Source organism: Scylla paramamosain, unplaced genomic scaffold (assembly GCF_035594125.1).
Source record: "Scylla paramamosain isolate STU-SP2022 unplaced genomic scaffold, ASM3559412v1 Contig164, whole genome shotgun sequence".
Classification (NCBI taxonomy): domain Eukaryota; kingdom Metazoa; phylum Arthropoda; class Malacostraca; order Decapoda; family Portunidae; genus Scylla; species Scylla paramamosain.
The window spans coordinates 1-19,371 of NW_026973829.1; the positions used below are offsets into that span (position 1 = coordinate 1).

The 19,371-nt window shown below is 38.7% G+C and overlaps 1 protein-coding gene across 1 annotated transcript in view; it reads left to right on the forward strand.

Moving 5' to 3' along the window:
* The first annotated feature begins 1,710 nt into the window (after positions 1-1,710).
* Positions 1,711-19,371, forward strand: part of LOC135099638 (condensin-2 complex subunit D3-L-like) — an 89,960-nt gene continuing 72,299 nt past the window's right edge. Inside the window, exon 1 of the mRNA XM_064002027.1 lies at positions 1,711-1,893. Coding sequence (XP_063858097.1) covers positions 1,762-1,893 — 132 coding nt within the window. The 5' untranslated portion in view covers positions 1,711-1,761. The remainder of the gene's footprint in view (positions 1,894-19,371) is intronic.

Genomic DNA, 19,371 nt, shown 5'->3' on the forward strand with positions numbered 1-19,371 from the left:
ATGGTAAAAGGTTAAAAGGCCACACTTGGAGTGGATGAACTGTATGAAGAAAATACTAAACTAGAGAGATTGTGGGTGATAGGGGTGAATGGAGAGTGCCAGTGGTGAGTGCATGAAAATGATAGTCCTGTTGATTCCTGGCAAGGGGTGTAGGTGAATTTGGTGGGGCCTGTTGGTATATGGACTCAGTTAGAATGTGTGGTACTCTTTAGGAAGTACTCTGGACCTGGTATGGTCTCAGGATTGGAGTAGGTGCAGTCTCATTATGAGATCAGCATATGCTATTAGGCTTTGCTTTGGATGTGTGTAGCCAGCTGTGCTGTGCTTAGACTCTTCGGATGTAGTGTGGTGGACCATGAGGCTGTTTCTTTCCACCAGGGACTGACGGTTAAATGCAGCATCACATAGAGCAAATTTCTCCCAGCATGTTGTCCATTTTTGTTGGCAGTTGGCAAAAATGAATAGCAAGCAGCATCATGCTGCTCATTTTCTGTTGTCAGGAAGAATGGAAAACGGTTGTGTTGTCGGAGGTGTTGGGAGTATTTGAAGTCAAATGACTGTCATGTTACAAGCTATAGATGTAAACCAAATATAAACTATTGTACTTTATGAGACAAATTAATTACAAAACAAAAGAAAATTAAGTACATGTGCAATTGTGCAATTGTGATTTGATTTTTGTGTGAAATGATTTGTAGTAGTTATTTGACAACTGTAGCTGGCAAGATAAACAATGTGTCGTGATGGAGTCCTGCGCTAAGTTTTGCTGGAGTGTGAAAGCTTGGTGCAAATTAAGTGAACTATAGTGGATCCAGACTATTAATTGGTACTTGGGGTGTTGGCTGTACTTGCTTGCACTGTTGCTACCTCAACCCCAGGATGACCTGATTAGACCTGAATATTTCCAGCGGAGCGCAGCATGTGGAGACAACGGCACATGGCCTCTATGTATTGCCAAGTGGAGTGAAAGATTTACAATGTCATTGTTCTATCACCAAATCGAGAGTCATTCAAAAACCATGCATTCTTATATAATAAAATATAATTTTAGAATACTTAAAGTAAAATAAAGTGGCTGAGGGTTTGTTGTTGGAATGACAAGGCATCAACACAGTAGTCCAGTCCCTGTGTGACATCAAACTTGTTGGGTTTGTGGTATCACAAATGAAAATAGCCAAAATTGTTGGGAGAAATTTGCCCAGTGTGATGTTGCTTTAAGAGTGTGAATGGTGTGTGTGTGTGTGTGTGTGTGTGTGTGTGTGTGTGTGTGTGTGTGTGTGTGTGTGTGTGTGTGTATGTGTGTGTGCATGCGCGAGTGCGCGTGCGTGTGGTGCCTTGTCTGGGCCAACCTATTTAGGATTGCTGGCCTGGTGTATAGATTGATAGATTTTTTTTATTTTACAACTCTAACATATCTTACATTTCTATCTGTAGCTCATTATCATCACTAGTCATAAGTTTATCTAAATGTAGTTTAATGCATTGAACCGTTATGTAACTTAATTGAAAAGTCAAAGTTCATATGGATGAAAAATGAGATTGCAGTGATCACCAAAATAGCAAGACATGTTAACGTGTCATGATATGAGATGAGTTCTGCAGTTAAGCAGGTTAGCACCAAATATCCAGAATAAACATGTAGAATTCAGGTAGCTTCTATACAGTCATTAAGATTGAAAGTGTTTGGTTTAATTAACATTCTGTTTCTCTAAAAACTTATATGGTTTGTTTTGCAGGTATGCAACCTTAGTGGACCCTCTTATGGATCGAGTGACTGCCTGTCTGCGTGATCCTCACCCACAGGTCCATCGCACTGCATTAACACTCCTCATCAGCTTACTGCAGGAAGACTACTTGAAACTCAAGGGTTCCTTCTTCTACAGGATTTTACAAGTATGCCGGAATAGAAAACTTTTATTAATATCTTGTTAAGAAAGAAAAGTTATCAACTCATTCTTAATTCATGTAATGACTTGACTTCATATCAAAACAGGGAGAAAATGTAAAATTTGATAAGTTTTTAACTCCTTTTGATGAGAGTTCTTAATTCCATCAGTCCCATGATGTACATATGACCTTGTCTTGCCATGGGCAATATACTATAACATAATTGCGTGTGATGTCATATCATGTAATTGTCAGTGTTCATGACCTCTATATAAAATAATGTCTCTCTGAGTGTTCTCGTAGCTTTTAGTGATTATTGATACTATAGAAACAGATTTATGGCTCAATAAGTTCATGTAGTGAGTTGACTTCATTTCAAAATAGGGAGATGTAAGATTTTGATGAATCAGTTGCACTCCAGATTAGTCAGTCATACAGTACTGCAATTCTAACTTAGGAGGACATTCAGAAAACATGACTAGAGAAATTATAGGGTACTCAGCAAATCAGATTTTAACTATGAAGGAGAACTTGATGAACTGAAGCTCCCAACAATAGGGGAGAGATGATAATGAGGTGACATAATCATGTTGTACAAATGTGTAGAAGGAAAAACTTGATATCATGGATTATGTGGTACCACAACAATCATCACTAAGAGGACAGTAAGAAATAGTACAAAAAAAAGAGTGAAGAGAGATGTGAGGAAATATAGTTTTTCCTGATAGCAATCAGTCAGTGGAATTCATTGACTAATGAAGTTGTGTGGGCAAGGATCATTCATGGCTTTAAAGATAAATATGATAAATTAACTAAAAGATAGGACATTGTGAGCTTGAGTTAATCCTGCAAAATACCATTAGTAAAAATAATTATGTAAGAACACACACACACACACACACACACACACACATGCAACAAAATTTGCTCCAAGCTTGTTGGAAATGTTGTATGAGGAGAGGCTATCAAAACTGGAATCAGCAATGCTGGAACAAAGAAAGGAAAGAGGAAACTTGATAGCAATATATAGAATCATGAAGAATATGGAGGTGCTCGATAGAGAAGACCTAATAAAGTGGGACATGAGAGATTCAAGAGGACATGGAAGGAAGATGAAAAAATAGTTACAGGAGGAATATGAAAATGAACAGCTTTCCCCATAGAGTAGTAGATATATGGAATGGACTGGATGAGAAAGTAGTGTGTGCAGAGACAATACATGAATTTAAGGCTACATTAGACACCATGGGATACAAAAACGGAATAGTACTAGCGTAGCTCCCCTCCCTTACATTATAACTAAGTAAATACACACACACACACACACACACACACACACACACACACACACACACACACACACACACACACACACACACACACACACACACACACACACACACACACATATAGTAGCCAGTGCCTTGAGTAGATGTATCCAAGAATGTCTCCACACATATTATAATTTCCTTATAGAAGTTAGACCAACTACTGCATCCTAGCTCAGTGTTCATTAAAATTTGGGGCTGTTTTGTGTGTGCTGCCCTGTCCCATAATTAGTGAATAGACAAAGAAAATGGCAGAAGGTGGTGGTGCCTGGTCAAAGGGAGGACCAGCTGTTGATTGTAAACAAAGTGCTGCTGCTGATGATGATGTTGAAAAATTGGCAGGATAATATTTGTAAGAGGCCAGGTATGAGTTTAGGTGCTTCAAACTGAAAGAAACTGATGTATGTGGGATAACTGTGTTCAGGACTTTTAATGTGGGAAAAAAAACATTATCAGAACTGAAGGGTAGGATTGCTTACCTGGAAAGGAAAAATATTGAATTAAGGAAAAACTGTAGTAGCTATGTGGTGAAGAAAAAATAAGGACTGTGAAAAGAGAGTTGATGTCAATACAGAAAACATCAAGGAAATTGATAGAGTTACATAGAAAAACAGGCCACAACAGACCTTGAGGTCCTCATGAGGTGACCTGACCTAGGACTACTAAGGTGATAGTAGAATTAAAGGACAAGAAAGCAGAAGGCTCCCTCCCCACCCTCCACTCCCTCCGGTATTAGCCGTACAGGAAAAGCAGGTCAAAGAAATACCTTAAGAAGTTAGAGAAGAGAAAAAAAATGAAGGAAATTTTATAGGCAAGAAAGAAAATAGATGAAATGAGGTGCCCCCATTTCCTGAAGGCAAGGAAGTTAATCACTAACAAATAGATGCTGTTAGCCGCAGTGTTGCAGTCTATCACATCTTGAGGAAGCCTGTTCCATAGATTTACTACTTGATGGAAAAAAATAATTTTTTAATTTGTGAGAGTTGAAGGATTTCCCAACAATTTTGCAACCATTTCCTTGCATGTAATTTGAAGAGTCTATCGTGAAATATTTACTGCAGTCCATGTTATCAGTGCCTTTTAAACACCTGTAGTAAGTTGCCTCTTAGTCTTCTTTGTGTTAATGGGAAAAAATTTTATTCTTTAAGATGCTCATCATATGATTTGTTTCTTAGGATTGGTATAATTTTTGTTACTCTACGCTGAACTCATTCTAATTTATCAATGTCTTTCTGGTAGTAGGGGCACCAGGAATGGAATAAGAATCAGGAAGATTAATTTAAAGGATATTATGGAAATACAGTTGAAAGAAGAGATGAAAAACTCTGTGGTGAAAGTAATCTAGCAAAAGAAGTCATTTAAAGTCATAATAGAAAAGAAGAACTGTATCATAAATAGTGTTTGGTGTCAAGGATAAAGTGAAACCTATCAGACATGAAAGAGAGAAATTCACTAGAGTTAAGAAAGTGGTTAGTCAAGCAGAAGAGGAAGGTGATAACTTGATGGTAGAGATTGAAGTGACTAGGATTAGTAAATATGTGGAAGGAGGCAACAAGCAAATAAAATTTAAATATAGGTCCCATGTTACTGCTAAAACAGTATTGCCAAATGCTTGCAAACTATCAAAAAAGAACTGTAAACATATATGGACAAGAAAGACCTAAATGAGGAGGAAAGAAGGAAGATGAATAGGTTGAATGAGGTGAAAGAACAAAAAAGGAGACAAACTGAGGAAGAGAAAAACAATTATATTGGAAAGTAATATATATGAGACTAAAGAAATGGTGCATAGGAATCAGGGAGAATATTTAAAAGGGCTAAAGGCAAGGTTAAAAAAAAAAAGGTTTAAAAAACCCAACCCACTGGATTTTTTTTAGTTTTATTGTTTTTGGGTTTTATTGTTTTTTTTGTTTATTCCTCTTATTTGTATGTAAATCAGTTTAAATAAGCTATTAAAAAATAATCTAGAGTGAAACAAGGTTTGAAGTTTTTTTTTTTTCTTAATGTAGGAGGAGCACTGGCCAAGAGCAACAAAAATGTAATATTAATAAAAATAAAGGTCCACTGAGGTGCCAGTCCCTGAACAGAGTTGAAAGTAGTAGTCAAAAAAATTACAGGATAAGTGTCTTAAAAACTCCCTCTTGAATCTTCAAGTCATCTTCTTCAAGTCACAGGAAGGTGGAAATACAGAAGTAGGCAGGAAGTTCTGGAGTTTACCAGAAAAAGGGATGAATGATTGAGAATACTGGTAAGCTCTTGCATTAGAGAGGTGGACAGAATAGGGATGAGAGAGAGAGAAGAAACGTGTGCAGGGAGGCCATGGCAGGAGGGGAGGCATGCAGTTAGCAAGATCACAAGAGCAGTTGGCATAAAAATAGCTGTAGAAGATAGCAAGAGATGCAACAGTGTGGTGATGAGAGAGAGGCTGAAGACAGTCAGTTAAAGGAGAGAAGTTGTTGAGATGAAAAGCTTTTGATTCCACCCTGTCTAAAAGAGCAGTATGAGTGGAACCCCCCATTCACGTGAAGCATACTCCATACACGGACAGATAAGACCTCTGTACAGGGTTAGCAGCTGGGAGTGTGAGAAAAACTGGCGGAGACAACTCAGAACACCTAACTTCACAGAATCTCTTTTAGCTAGAGAAGAAATATGAAATTTCCAGTTTAGATTGTAAGTAAAGGACAGACCGAGGATGTTCAGTGTAGAAGAGGGAGACAGTTGAGTGTAATTGAAGAAGAGGGAACAGTAGTCTGGAAGATTGTTTTAAGTTGATAGATAGAGGAATTGAGTTTTTGAGGCATTAAACGATACAAAGTTTGCTCTGCCCCAATCAGAAATTTTAGATAGATCAAAAGTTAGGCCTTCTGTGGCTTCCGTGTGAGAACTGTTTACTTCCTGAAGGGTTGGATGTTTATGAAAAGATGTGTGAAAATGGAAAGTTTAATCAACCTAAGAAATAATTTTAAGAATTTCACTAGATTTAGTTTAAAGAAACCAAGGGAGTGGAAGGAAAATGGAAATAGTTTGTCAAAATATATAAAAAAAGGAGTTCAAAGATATGTACCAAAAGTGAGTGGTGGAGAAGTTGGATATAAGGACTGGTTTAAGAGATGTGAAATATCAAAAAGTGAAAGAGATACTGCTTGGAAAAAATGGAAGAGAGGAAGAAGACAAAATTTGTGGGCATAATACACAAGAAAGAGAAACAAATTTGAAGAAAATATGAAGAGATTAGCACAGAAAATACAAGAAAGATAAAATAGATAAATGCAAGACCAACTGAAACTGTTCTACAGGCACATCAATAACAAGCTACAATAAAGGAAAGAATTGAAAAATTAGAGGTGGATGATAAAGCATATGAGGATATCAAGAATACTGTGACAGTGATGACTGATGCTTTTCAGTCAGTTTTCACCAATGAAAGTGATTATGATACAAGAAAGTGATAGTACAATAGTAAACTTTCTTGAAGAAATACATGTGACAATCAATAAAATACAGGATATTATGGAGAGGTTAGAAATAGGAAAAGCACAAGGACCTGATGGTATATGAAACTGGCTTTTAAAGGAATGTGGTTACCAGTTAGCAGACAAAATACATCGTGCTGCTGAATATTCATTAGAAGAGAGTAAAGTAACAAGGAATTAGAAAAAGCCCGATAGTGTGCCAGTATTTAAAGGAGGTTGTAAAAAGACCTTTTGAATTATAGATCAGCAGTGTTAATATCAGTAGGAGGAGGAAAAGGCAGTAGACACCTGCCGAAACGATAATTACTCCCAGTGAGGTCCAAAGCACTGTTCAGGGGGTGCTGTGAACTTATCATTAAACCCAGCTGTGACCTCACTGAATGTTTCCCTTTGTGTCTCACAACACAAGGGGCAGTCACAGCCTGCCCTCTAAAGACAACTCTCTTCCTCCACACAAAACTACAAGCACCTAATAACACACACATCCTTCACTCAAAAATTTTAAAATCATCATGGCGACTCCTACACCAGCCTCGGAGTCCCCATCTGGGGAGGGGACCATAAATGTCTCCAGGTTGGACTGCCTTTCTGTCGACGACCCTAAGTGTCTTGACACCCCCCTCAACTTTTTCTTCATTAACTTCTGCAACATTCGCGGTCTAAGATCTAATTTTCAATCTGTAGAACACCACCTCTCCTCTTCTAAACCTCATCTTCTTTTCCTCACTGAAACTCAGGTGTCTGAGGCAACTGACAGTAGCCCCTTTTCTGTTCCCTCCTACTTTCTCTATCCTCATTTTTTATCCAAAGCTGGATGCTGCGTTTATGTGCGCAATGACTTAACCTGCTCTCGTGCCCACGCTCTTGAATCTTCCGAGTTTTCCACCATCTGGCTACGACTACAGAGTCACTCTCATACTAAATTTATCTGTGCTGTATACCTCTCACCTAACTCCTCTGACTATAAGAAATTCTTTGACTACTTAACTTCCAAAGTGGAGCACATTCTGACCCTCTTCCCTTTTGCAGAGATCTCCATTCTTGGAGACTTCAATGTTCACCACCAGCTTTGGCTTTCCTCTCCCTTCACTGACCATCCTGGTGAACTAGCCTACAACTTTGCTATCCTCCATATCCTAGAGCAATTGGTGCAACACCCTACTTGTATTCCTGACCGTCTTGGAGATACCCTCAACATTCTTGACCTTTTCCTGACCTCTAATCCTTCTGCTTATGCTGTCACCCTTTCTTCTCTGTTGGGCTCCTCCAATCACAATCTCATATCTTTATCTTGTCCTATCACTCCAATCCTTCCTCAGGATCCCCCTAAGTGAAGGTGCCTCTGGCGTTTTGCCTCTGCTAGTTGGGGGGACCTGAGGAGGTATTTTGCTGATTTTCCTTGGAATGACTACTGCATCCGTGTCAGAGACCCGTCTTTGTGTGCTGAGCGCATAACAGAGGTGATAGTGTCTGGCAAGGAGGCATACATTCCTCACTCTTTTTCTCGTCCTAAACCTTCTAAACCTTGGTTTAACACAGCTTGTTCTCATGCTATACATGATAGAGAGGTGGCCCACAAAAGGTACTTAAGCCTTCCATCACCAGAATCTCATGCACTTTATATTTCTGCCCGGAACCATGCCAAGTCTCTTCTCCAACTAGCCAAAAACTCATTCATTAACAGAAAATATCAAAACCTTTTGAAGATCAAACTCCCCTCGTGATTTCTGGCATCTAGCCAAAAATATCTCCAATAACTTTGCTTCTTCTTTCTCTCCTCTATTTCAACCAGATGGCACCACTGCTATCACATCTATTTCTAAAGCTGAACTCTTTGCTCAAACCTTTCCTAAAAACTCTACCTTGGACAATTCTGGACTTGTTCCTCCCTCTCCTCCACCCTCTGACTACTTCATGCCACCTATTAAAATTCTTTGCAATGATGTTTTCCATGCCCTCGCTGGTTAAACCCTCGGAAGGCTTATGGACCTAATGGGGTCCCTCCTATTTTTCTCCGAAACTGTGCCTCCGTGCTTGCACCTTACCTAGTCAAACTCTTTCAGCTCTGTCTGTCAACATCTATCTTTCCTTCTTGCTGGAAGTTTGCCTACATTCAACCTGTTCCTAAAAAGGGTGACCGTTCTAATCCCTCAAACTACCGTCCTATTGCTTTAATTTCCTGCCTATCTAAAGTTTTTGAATCTATCCTCAACAGGATCTTCTAAACCAAACTTCTTGTCTTATCCACTCCTACGCTAATGATACCACCCTGCACTTTTCCACGTCTTTTCATAGACGTCCAACCCTTCAGGAGGTAAACATATCACGCAGGGAAGCCACAGAACGCCTGACTTCTGATCTTTCTAAAATTTCTGATTGGGGCAGAGCAAACTTGGTATTGTTCAATGCCTCAAAAACTCAATTCCTCCATCTATCAACTCGACACAACCTTCCAGACAACTATCCCCTCTTCTTCAATGACACTTAACTGTCCCCCTCTTCTACACTGAACATCCTTGGTCTGTCCTTTACTTATAATCTGAACTGGAAACTTCACATCTCATCTCTAGCTAAAACAGCTTCTATGAAGTTAGGTGTTCTGAGACGTCTCCGACAGTTTTTCTCACCCCCCAGCTGCTAACTCTGTACAAGGGCCTTATCCGTCCATGTATGGAGTATGCTTCACATGTCTGGGGGGTTCCACTCATACTGCTCTTCTAGACAGGGTGGAATCAAAAGCTTTTCGTCTCATCAACTCCTCTCCTCTAACTGACTGTCTTCAGCCTCTCTCTCACCGCCACAATGTTGCATATCTAGCTGTCTTCTACCGCTATTTTCATGCAAACTGCTCTTCTGATCTTGCTAACTGCATGCCTCCCCTCCTTCCGCGGCCTCGCTGCACAAGACTTTCTTCTTTCTCTCACCCCTATTCTGTCCACCTTTCTAATGCAAGAGTTAACCAGTATTCTCATTCATCCCTTTCTCTGGTAAACTCTGGAACTCCCTGCCTGCTTCTGTAGTTCCACCTTCTTATGACTTGAATTCCTTCAAGAGGGAGGTTTCAAGACACTTATTTATCAATTTTTGACCACTGCTTTGATCCTTTTATGGGACTGGCATTTCAGTGGGCATTTTTTTTATTAGATTTTTGTTGCCCTTGGCCAGTGTCCTTCTACCAAAAAAAAAAAAAGTGGCAAAAATACTTGAAAAATTGTTAAGGACAGATAGATGGAAAACTTGGAATAAAATGGCAAGGTAACTGTTAGACAATATGAATTTTATGGAGGGAGATCATGCACAACAAATTTGATTTGCTTTTACTCAAGAGTAATTGATATATTGCAAGGATATGAAGGATGGGTGGATTGTGTCTACTTAGATTTTTAAAAAGTCTTTTGACAAGGTGGCACATAATAGACTCCTGTTGAAGATAAAGAACCTTGGTGGAGTGGGAGGAGAATTTTGGAATGGATGGAAGATTCTTTAAGTGATAGAGAAATGAGATCAGAAGTCATCCTGGAGGAAAGTAATTAGTTGAGTACCTCAGGGTTCAGTATTGGCTCCAGTTGTTTACACTGTATGTAAATGATATGACGGAAGGGATTATTAGCTATATGAGTTTATGTGCAGATGATGCCTAATTGATGATAAAAATAGAGAAGGAGGAATATCAGAAAGCTTTACAAAATCTGAATCAAATTGAGAAATGGAGCTGTAAATGAGAAATTCACTTCAATGAAAAAATAATCTATTAGAATCTGGGAAGAGTAAAAAGAAAGACCGTCTGGTGTTTATAAGTTGGGAAATTATTATATTGGAAAAATAAAAAAAGTAAGACCTTGGAGTGATAGTAGCAGACACATTATCACCTGAGTACCATATAAACAAGATTGTGAGGGAAACAATGAATCTACTAAGTAATATAAAAATTACATTTGCACACATGGATGAAGAAATGATGACAAAACTAACTATAACAATGATTAATCTAAGATTGGAATATGCAGCTGTGGTGTGGTCACCAAGTAAAAAAAAAAAAAGAAAGAAAGGAAGAAAAAAAAAATCAGGAAATTGGAGAGGATACAAAGAGCATCAACCAAGATCATTCCAAGCTTAAGTGATATGACATGAAAAGAAACTAGAAAAAACAAAACCATCTGGCACTGGAACAAAGAAGGGAGAGAGGAGACTTAATAGTGGTATATAGACTAATAGAATGATTGGAAAAGGTAGATAGAGACGATATTGTGATATGGGATACAAGGGACACTAGAGGATATGAAGAGAAACTGAAAAGGAAACTTGTAGAAGAGATATCAAAAAAAAAAATTTTCTGCAGAGGATAGTTGACACATGGAACTGTCTAAACAAGAATGTGATGCAAGCAAGAACTGTTCATAGCTTGAAGGCCATGTTGGATGATAGATATGGAGGTTGGGCAGTATGAGCATAGCTCCTTTTCTGTTTTTCACAACTAGGTAAACTACGTAAATACACACACACACACACACACACACACACACACACACACACACACACACACACACACACACAATGTGTGTGTGTGTGTGTGTGTGTGTGTGTGTGTGTGTGTGTGTGTGTGTGTGTGTGTGTGTGAAAGTGGAAGAAATTGAAGAAGTGACAAGGATTGGCAAATATGTGGAAGTAGGTAACAGGCCAATCAAAGTCAGGTTTAGATTTCAAATTGCAGCTGAAACAGTACTGTTTTGTGCCTATAAACTGTCAAAAAAAAAGACGACTTTAAACAAATATGGATAAGACAAGACTTAAGGGAAGAGGAAAGAAAAAAATAACATGTTGAATCAGGCAAAGGGAAAAAAATGAGGAACAAACCGAGGAAGAGAAAAAGATTCTGTTGGAAAGTAGTAGACATGAAATTAAAGAAGTGGTTTATAGGAAACAGGGAGAGGAGTTGAAAGAGCTAAAGGTGGCATATATCAATATCAATGTTATATTTTTTTAGCACAAGAAGAGTTAAATAATTTCCTAAGAGAAAATAAGCCTGACATTATGGGAATTACTGAATCTAAATTAAGCGATGAAATTACTGTAGTTAATATTGGAGAAGAGAAGTACAACATGTGGATGAGAATAGAAAAAAAGAAACAGGGTGGTGGAGTACTGATGTTGACGAGGAAAGAGCTACAAGTGAAAGAAGTGTTTTTTGGAGTAAGAAACAAGGAAATGATTGAAGTGAAGATAAAACAGGCAGGAAATGATTAAAGGATCTTTATGAATATGCCCCACCTAAGACAAGCTCATGGGATTTAGATGGATATAATACTCTATTGAAAAACACAGGAGATTGTTTGGACAGAATAATGAGTAAGAATGACAGGGTAGTACTGCTAGGAGATTTTAACTGCAAGGAAGTTTGTTGGGAAAATTTGACAACCACAGGAGGGGTCATGGGGATACAGACTCTTGACACTGGCAATGGCAAACACACTTATCCAGTGGATTGGAGAAAATACAAGATACAGAAAAAATGAAGAACCATCAAGACTAGATTTAGTATTTACAAAATAACAAGAAATTGTTGATAATATTGAATAGAAATGTCCAACAGGAAAAGGTGACCATGTGGTAATAGAACTAACCTTAAAAGAATTTAAAGAATTAAGGTGAAGAAACCATAGGATTGGAAGATTCAATTATAAGAAAGGAAAATTCGATCAGCTTAAGAAATATTTTGAAGAAACTAACTGGACTAAGTTTAAAGAAGTCAGGGGAGTGGAAAGGAAATGGAAGGAATTTGTCAAAATATATAATGAAGGAGTGCAAAGATATGTACCAAAAGTAAGAGGAAGAGAAGTTGGGCATAGGGACTGGTTTAATAGGTGTGAATTATAAAAAAAAGAAAGAGATACCACTTTGAAAAAATGGAAGAGAGGAAGAAGACAAAATTTGTGGGCAGAGTATAAGACAAAGGGAAATTAACATGTTAAGATATGAAGAGAAGAGCATAGAAAATACGAGAAAGATATAATAGATAAATGCAAAGACCAACCAAAACTGTTCTACAGACATATCAGCAATAAAGTACAATGAAAGGAAATAATTGAAAAATTAGAGGTGGATGGCAAAAAACATGAAGAGGTTGAGGATATGCTGGAGGTGACAAGTGATGCCTTTCAGTCCGACTTCACCAAAGAAAGCGAGTTTATAACACGGGAAAGTGAAGGAGCAGCAGTTAACTCTCTTGAAGAAATTAATGTCACTATCAATGAAATATAGGAAATGATGCAGAAGTTATAAGTAGATAAAGCACAGTGACCAGATGGTATATCAAACTGGGTTTTAAAGGCATGCAATATTCAGTTGGTAGACAAAATATATCATATTGTAGAACATTCATTACAAGAGAGCAAGGTACCAAGTGAGTGGAAAAAAGGATGATATTGTACCCGTATTTAAAGGGGGGTGTAAAAAAGACCCTCTGAACTATAGACCAGTATCACTAACATCACTCGTGGCGAAAATATGTGAACGAATTGTGAAAGATAGATGGACAAAATTTTTGTAAGAAAATGGCATGATAACTGATAGACAAATTGGATTTCATAGAGGGAGATCATGTACAACTAATTTGAGTTGTTTTTACTCAAGAATAATTGACATAGTACAAGAGCAAGATAGATAGGTAGATGGTATCTACCTGGATTTGAAAAAGGCCTTTGACATGGTGCCACATAAGAGACTCCTGTGGATGATAAAGAACATTGGTGGAGTGAGAGGGGGACTCTTGAAGTGGATGGAAGACTTCCTAAGCAATAGGGAAATGAGAACAGCTATTAGAGATGAAAAGTTATCTTGGAGAAAAGTAGCAAGTGGAGTACCTCAAGGTTCTGTACTGGCTCCAGTCATGTTCATTTTGTACATTAATGATATGAAAGAAGGGATCAACAGCTAACTTCTAAAGTGGAGCACATTCTGATTCTCTTCCCTTTTGCAGAGATCTCCATTCTTGGAGACTTCAATGTTCACCACCAGCTTTGGCTTTCCTCTCCTTTCACTGACCATCCTGGTGAACTAGCCTTCAATTTTGCTTTCCTCCATGACCTAGAGCAATTGGTGCAACACTACTCTTATTCCTGACCATCTTGGAGATATGCCCAACCTTCTTGACCTTTTCCTGACCTCTAATCCTTCTGCTTATGCTGTCACCCTCTCTTTCCGTTGGGCTCCTCTGATCACAATCTCATATCTGTATCTTGTCCTTTCGCTTCAATCCCTCCTCAGGATCCTCCTAAGTGATGGTGCATCTGGCGTTTTGCCTCTGCTAGTGGGGGGACCTGAGGAGGTATTTTGCTGATTTTCCTTGGAATGACTACTGCTTCCGTGTCAGAGATCCGTCTTTGTGTGCTGAGTGCATATCAGAGGTGATAGTGTCTGGCATGAAGGCGTACATTCCTCACTCTTTTTCTTGACCTAAACCTTCCAAACCTTGGTTTAACACAGCTTGTTCTCGTGCTATACATGGTAGAGAGGTGGCCCACAAAGGGTACTTAAGCCTTCGATCACCAGAATCTCATGCACTTTATATTTCTGCTGGGAACCATGCCAAGTCTGTTCTCCAACTAGCCAAAAACTCCTTCGTTAACAGAAAGTGTCAAAATCTTTCAAGATCCAACTCCTCTCAGGACTTATGGCATCTAGCCAAAAATATATCCAATAACTTTGCTTCTTCTTTTTTCCCTCCTTTATTTCAACCAGATGGCACCACTGCTATCACATCTATTTCTAAAGCTGAACTCTTTGCTCAAATCTTTGCTTAAAACTCTACCTTGGACAATTCTGGGCTTGTTCCTGCCTCTCCTCCACTCTTTGACTATTTCATGCTGCCTATTAAAATTCTTCATAGTGATGTTTTCCATGACTTTGTTGGCCTAAAGCCTTGGAAGGCTTATGGACCTGATGGGGTCCCTCCTGTTGTTCTCTGAAACTGTGCCTCTTTGCTAACACCTTGCCTAGTCAAACTCTTTCATCTCTGTCTGTCAACATCTACCTTTCCTTTCTGCTGGAAGTTTGCCTACATTCAGCTTGTTCCTAAAAAGGGTGACCGTGCTAATCCCTCAAACTACCGTCCTATTGCTTTAATTTCCTGCCTATCTAAAGTTTTTGAATCTATCATCAACAGGAAGATTCTTAAACATCTATCACTTCACAACCTTCTATCTGATCTCCAGTATGGGTTCTCTCAAGGCCGCTCTACTGGTGATCTTCTGGCTTTCCTTACTGAGTCTTGGTCATCCTCTTGTAGAGATTTTGGTGAAACTTTTGCTGTTGCCTTGGACATATCAAAAGCTTTTGATAGAGTCCAGCACAAAGCTTTCCAAACTACCCTCCTATGGCTTCTATCCTCTCTGTAACTTCATCTCAAGTTTCCTTTCTGACTGTTCTATTGCTGCTGTGGTAGACAGTCACTGTTCTCCTAAATCTGTTAACATTGGGGTAGATGGTCACTGTTCTCCTAAATCTATTAACAGTGGTGTTCCTCAGGGTTCTGTCCTATCACCCACTCTCTTCTTATTATTCATCAATGACCTAAACCAAACTTCTTGTCCTATTCACTCATACGTTGATGATACCACCTTGCACTTTTCCATGTCTTTTTATAGATGTCCAACCCTTCAGGAAGTAAACATTTCATGCAGGGAAGCCACAGAATGCCTGACTTCTGATCTTTCTAAAATTTCTGATTGGGGCAGAGCAAACTTGGTATTATTCAGTGCCTCAAAAACTCAATTCCTCCATCTATCAATTCAACACAATCTTCCAGACAACTATCCCCTCTTCTTCAGTGACACACAACTGTCCCCCTCTTCTACACTGAACATCCTCGGTCTACCCTTAACTTATAATCTGAACTGAAACTTCACATCTCATCTCTAGCTAAAACAGCTTCTATGAAGTTAGGCATTCTGAGACATATCCACCAGTTTTCTCCCCCCCCCCCAGCTGCTAACTCTGTACAAGGGCCTTATCCATCCATGTATGGAGTATGCTTCACATGTCTGGGGGGGGTTCCACTCATACCGCTCTTCTAGACAGGGTGGAATCATCTCATCAACTCCCCCCCCTCTAACTGACTGTCTTCAGCCTCTCTCTCATCGCCGCAATGTTGCATCTCTAGCTGTCTTCTACCGCTATCTTCATGCTAACTGCTCTTCTGATCTTGCTAACTGCATGCCTCCCCTCCTCCCGCAGCCTCGCTGCACAAGACTTTCTTCTTTCACCCCTATTCTGTCCACCTCTCTGATGCAAGAGTTAACCAGTATTTTCAATCATTTATCCCTTTCTCTGGCAAACTCTGGAACTCGCTGCCTGCTTCTGTATTTCCACCTTCCTTTGAGTTGAATTCCTTCAAGAGGGAGGTTTCAAGACACTTATCCTTCAATTTTTGACTACTGCTTTGGACCCTTTTCGGGGACTGGCATCTCAGTGAGCTTTTTTTTTTTATTGGATTTTTGTTGCCCTTTGCCAGTGCCCCTCCTACATAAAAAGAGAGAGAGAGAGAGAGAGAGAGAGAGAGAGAGAGAGAGAGAGAGAGAGAGAGAGAGGTTTCAAGACACTTATCCTTCAATTTTTGACTACTGCTTTGGACCCTTTTCTGGGACTGGCATCTCACTGGGCTTTTTTTTTTTTTTTTTTTTTTGCCAGTCCCTCCTACATAAAAAAAAAAGTTTATTTGTGGATGGTGCTACATTGATGAAAAAATAGAAACAGAGGAAGATCAGAAAGCTTTACAACAAGATTTGAACCAGATTGAAGAAATGGAACTGTAAATGGAAAATAAATTTTAATGCAAGGAAATGTAGCTTATTGGAATTTGGGAAGAGTAAAAAGAGACCATCTGGTGTTTACAAGTTGGGAGATGACTATATTGGAAAAGAATAAAGGAAATAGACCATGAAGTGATAATAGCAGACCCATTAACAGCTGATTACCATATAAATAAGATTGTCAGGGAAACAATGAATTTGGTAAGGAATATAAGAATTGCATTTGCATACTTGAATGAATATATGATGAGGAAACTAATTGTAATGATGATTCGTCCGAAATTGGAATGTGCAGCTGTAGTATGGACATCAAGTCTCAAGAAACATACCAGGAAACTGGAGAGGATACAAACGATCTCAAACAATGATCTCAAACTTAAGTGAAGAGACATACGAAATGAGCCTAGAAAAACTAAACCTTCCAACTCTGGAACAAAGAAGGGAGAGAGAAGACTTAATTATGATATATAGACTAATGGAAGGACTGGAAAAGCTAGACAGTAATGACATTGTGATGTAGGATACGAGAGACACTAGAGGACACGGAAAGAAGCTGAAAAAAAGAAATTTGCAGAAGAGATATCAAATAGAATAGTTTTCCACAAAGAGTAGTTGATACATGGAACTCTCTAAATAAGGATGTGGTGCAAGCAAAAACTATTCATAATTTTAAGGCCAAGTTAGATAATAATAGATACAGAGGCAGAACAGTATGAGGATAGCTCCTTTCCTGCATGACACAACTAGATAGTCACAACTAGGTAATCACACAAGCGCAGGTGTGCCGCTCAGCTGATAAGACACATCCACAGCAGCTCCAAGGATCTACCTAGGTTTGATTGTGCAGGGAACCCAAACTTTGAGTCCTGTTTCCATAATAGGGTCTTGTGTGAGGTGTGGGCACAGGGGAAGGGGAAGTGTTACTAGAGGAGTAGCCAAAAGGGAGAAATGAGAGAGTGATACAAGGTAAACATTGGCAATCAGTTATATCAACAGGGAAGATGGTGGCTGGCATGAACCCAAATATTTTTGAGGGCTTCAAGGAGGAGGATCTCAGAATAGCTTACACAAATAAACAAATGTGGAAAATTGAAGAAGAAAATGTGAAAATACGAGAAGAAATACATAGCTTAACAGCGATGATAAAGGCACGGAAGGAAGAAAGAGAAGTTTGTGACAATGTAAAAAAAAAGATATCCGGTGATGTAATAGAGATGAAAAGTCCGAGATGGAAAGAGAAAAAGAGAACAAAGAACTGAGAGAAGAGGTGACAAAAATAGTGGACTTAAACAAGAAGAAATTAAGAAATTCAAGGAAGAGAACAAAGTTAAAGAAAACTTTTCAAGACAAAGATGTTAGGGTAGAAAGTGAAGGAGTTAGTGACAGAGGAAGTCAAAAGTTGGAAAGAAGAGAGAGAGAACAACAACAAAAGGTGGACATGGAGGAGATAATAAGGCAACAGCAACAGGAACACAATAAGGATATGGAAAAGCAAGTGATTAGAATAATGAAAGAAAAAAAGTAATCTTGTGAGAGACATGGTACAAAGAAAGATGTGCGTGGTGATATTTGGGGTCAAGGAGAAGAACCTACCCATGAAAATAGCTAGAGAGAAAGAAGTGAAAAGGGCTAAGGGAATTATACAGAAGTGGTGGTGTAAGAAGAGGGGATAATCAAACAAATTGAAGAGGTTTACAAGGCTGGAGAGTATGAAGAAGATGGAACAAGACCAGTGAAAATAAGATTCATGTCACAAACAGCAGTGGAACATGTCTTGCAAGGAATAGGAAAATTGGCAAAAGTAGAAGGAATGAAGGAAATATGAATAAAAAGAGACATGAACAAAGAAGAGAGAAGTAAACTGAAAGGATTGAAAGAAGAGGCCCAGTCAAAAAAAGAGGAGAGAATACAGAAACAAGCAAGAATATTCACCTGGAAAGTTGTGGACATGAAAGTGAGGAAATGGTGGCACAAAGATGCCATGCAAGATCACTAAGCAGAAATTTAAAGATTATGCATACTATTGTAGATGGTTTTGTGTCGAGCCCATTGGAATGTAAAGACTACTTAAAGAACAATAAACCAGATGTGGTATGTTAAACAGAAACCAAATTAAAAGAAGAAATAAAGTTGGGGTTTGCAAAGGAAGGATGTAGCACATGGAGCAGAGACAGAAAAGGAAAGGGAGGAGGAGAAGTAATAATTTTGGTTAAAGAAAATATTGTTGAGGAAGTGGAATATGGTGATGGGATGGCGGAAACATTGAGTGTTGTGATTAAGATCAAAGGAAGTGAAAAAAAAGGAAAATCATTGTGACATACATAGCACCAAAAAAAAGTAATGCATGGGAGACCCATGAACTTAAAAGTATGAAACTAAAAACAAAAAATAGTATAGAGGAAATGATAAGGAAAAGTAACAAAGTGCTCTTAGTAGGCGGCTTCAACACTAAAGGAATTAACAGAGGAGATGGAAGTGAAAGAAAATGTTGGGTCATGGAGTGAAGAACTTATGCAAACTGTGACAGTGAATACAGTGAGACAGTGGGTGAATGAGCCTACAAGATGCAGAGAAGAACCATCACAGTTGGACTTAAAATTTACAAAAACCTCAGAAAGTAGACTAAGTATACATTGTCTGAGTCCACTGGGAAGAAGTGATCAAGTGATAATAGAAATAGTACCAAAGGAGCAATAAGTGTTGCAAAAGAAAGAACAATACAGAAATGGTAGAAAGAACTATAAACTTTGCAGAACTCAATAAATTCTAAGGAAAAATGAACTGGAAAGAGCTATCTAAAGGTAAAATAGTGCAAGAAAAATACAAGATATTTTTTAGCAAATATAGAGAGGGGGTGCAACAGTTTGTACCAAG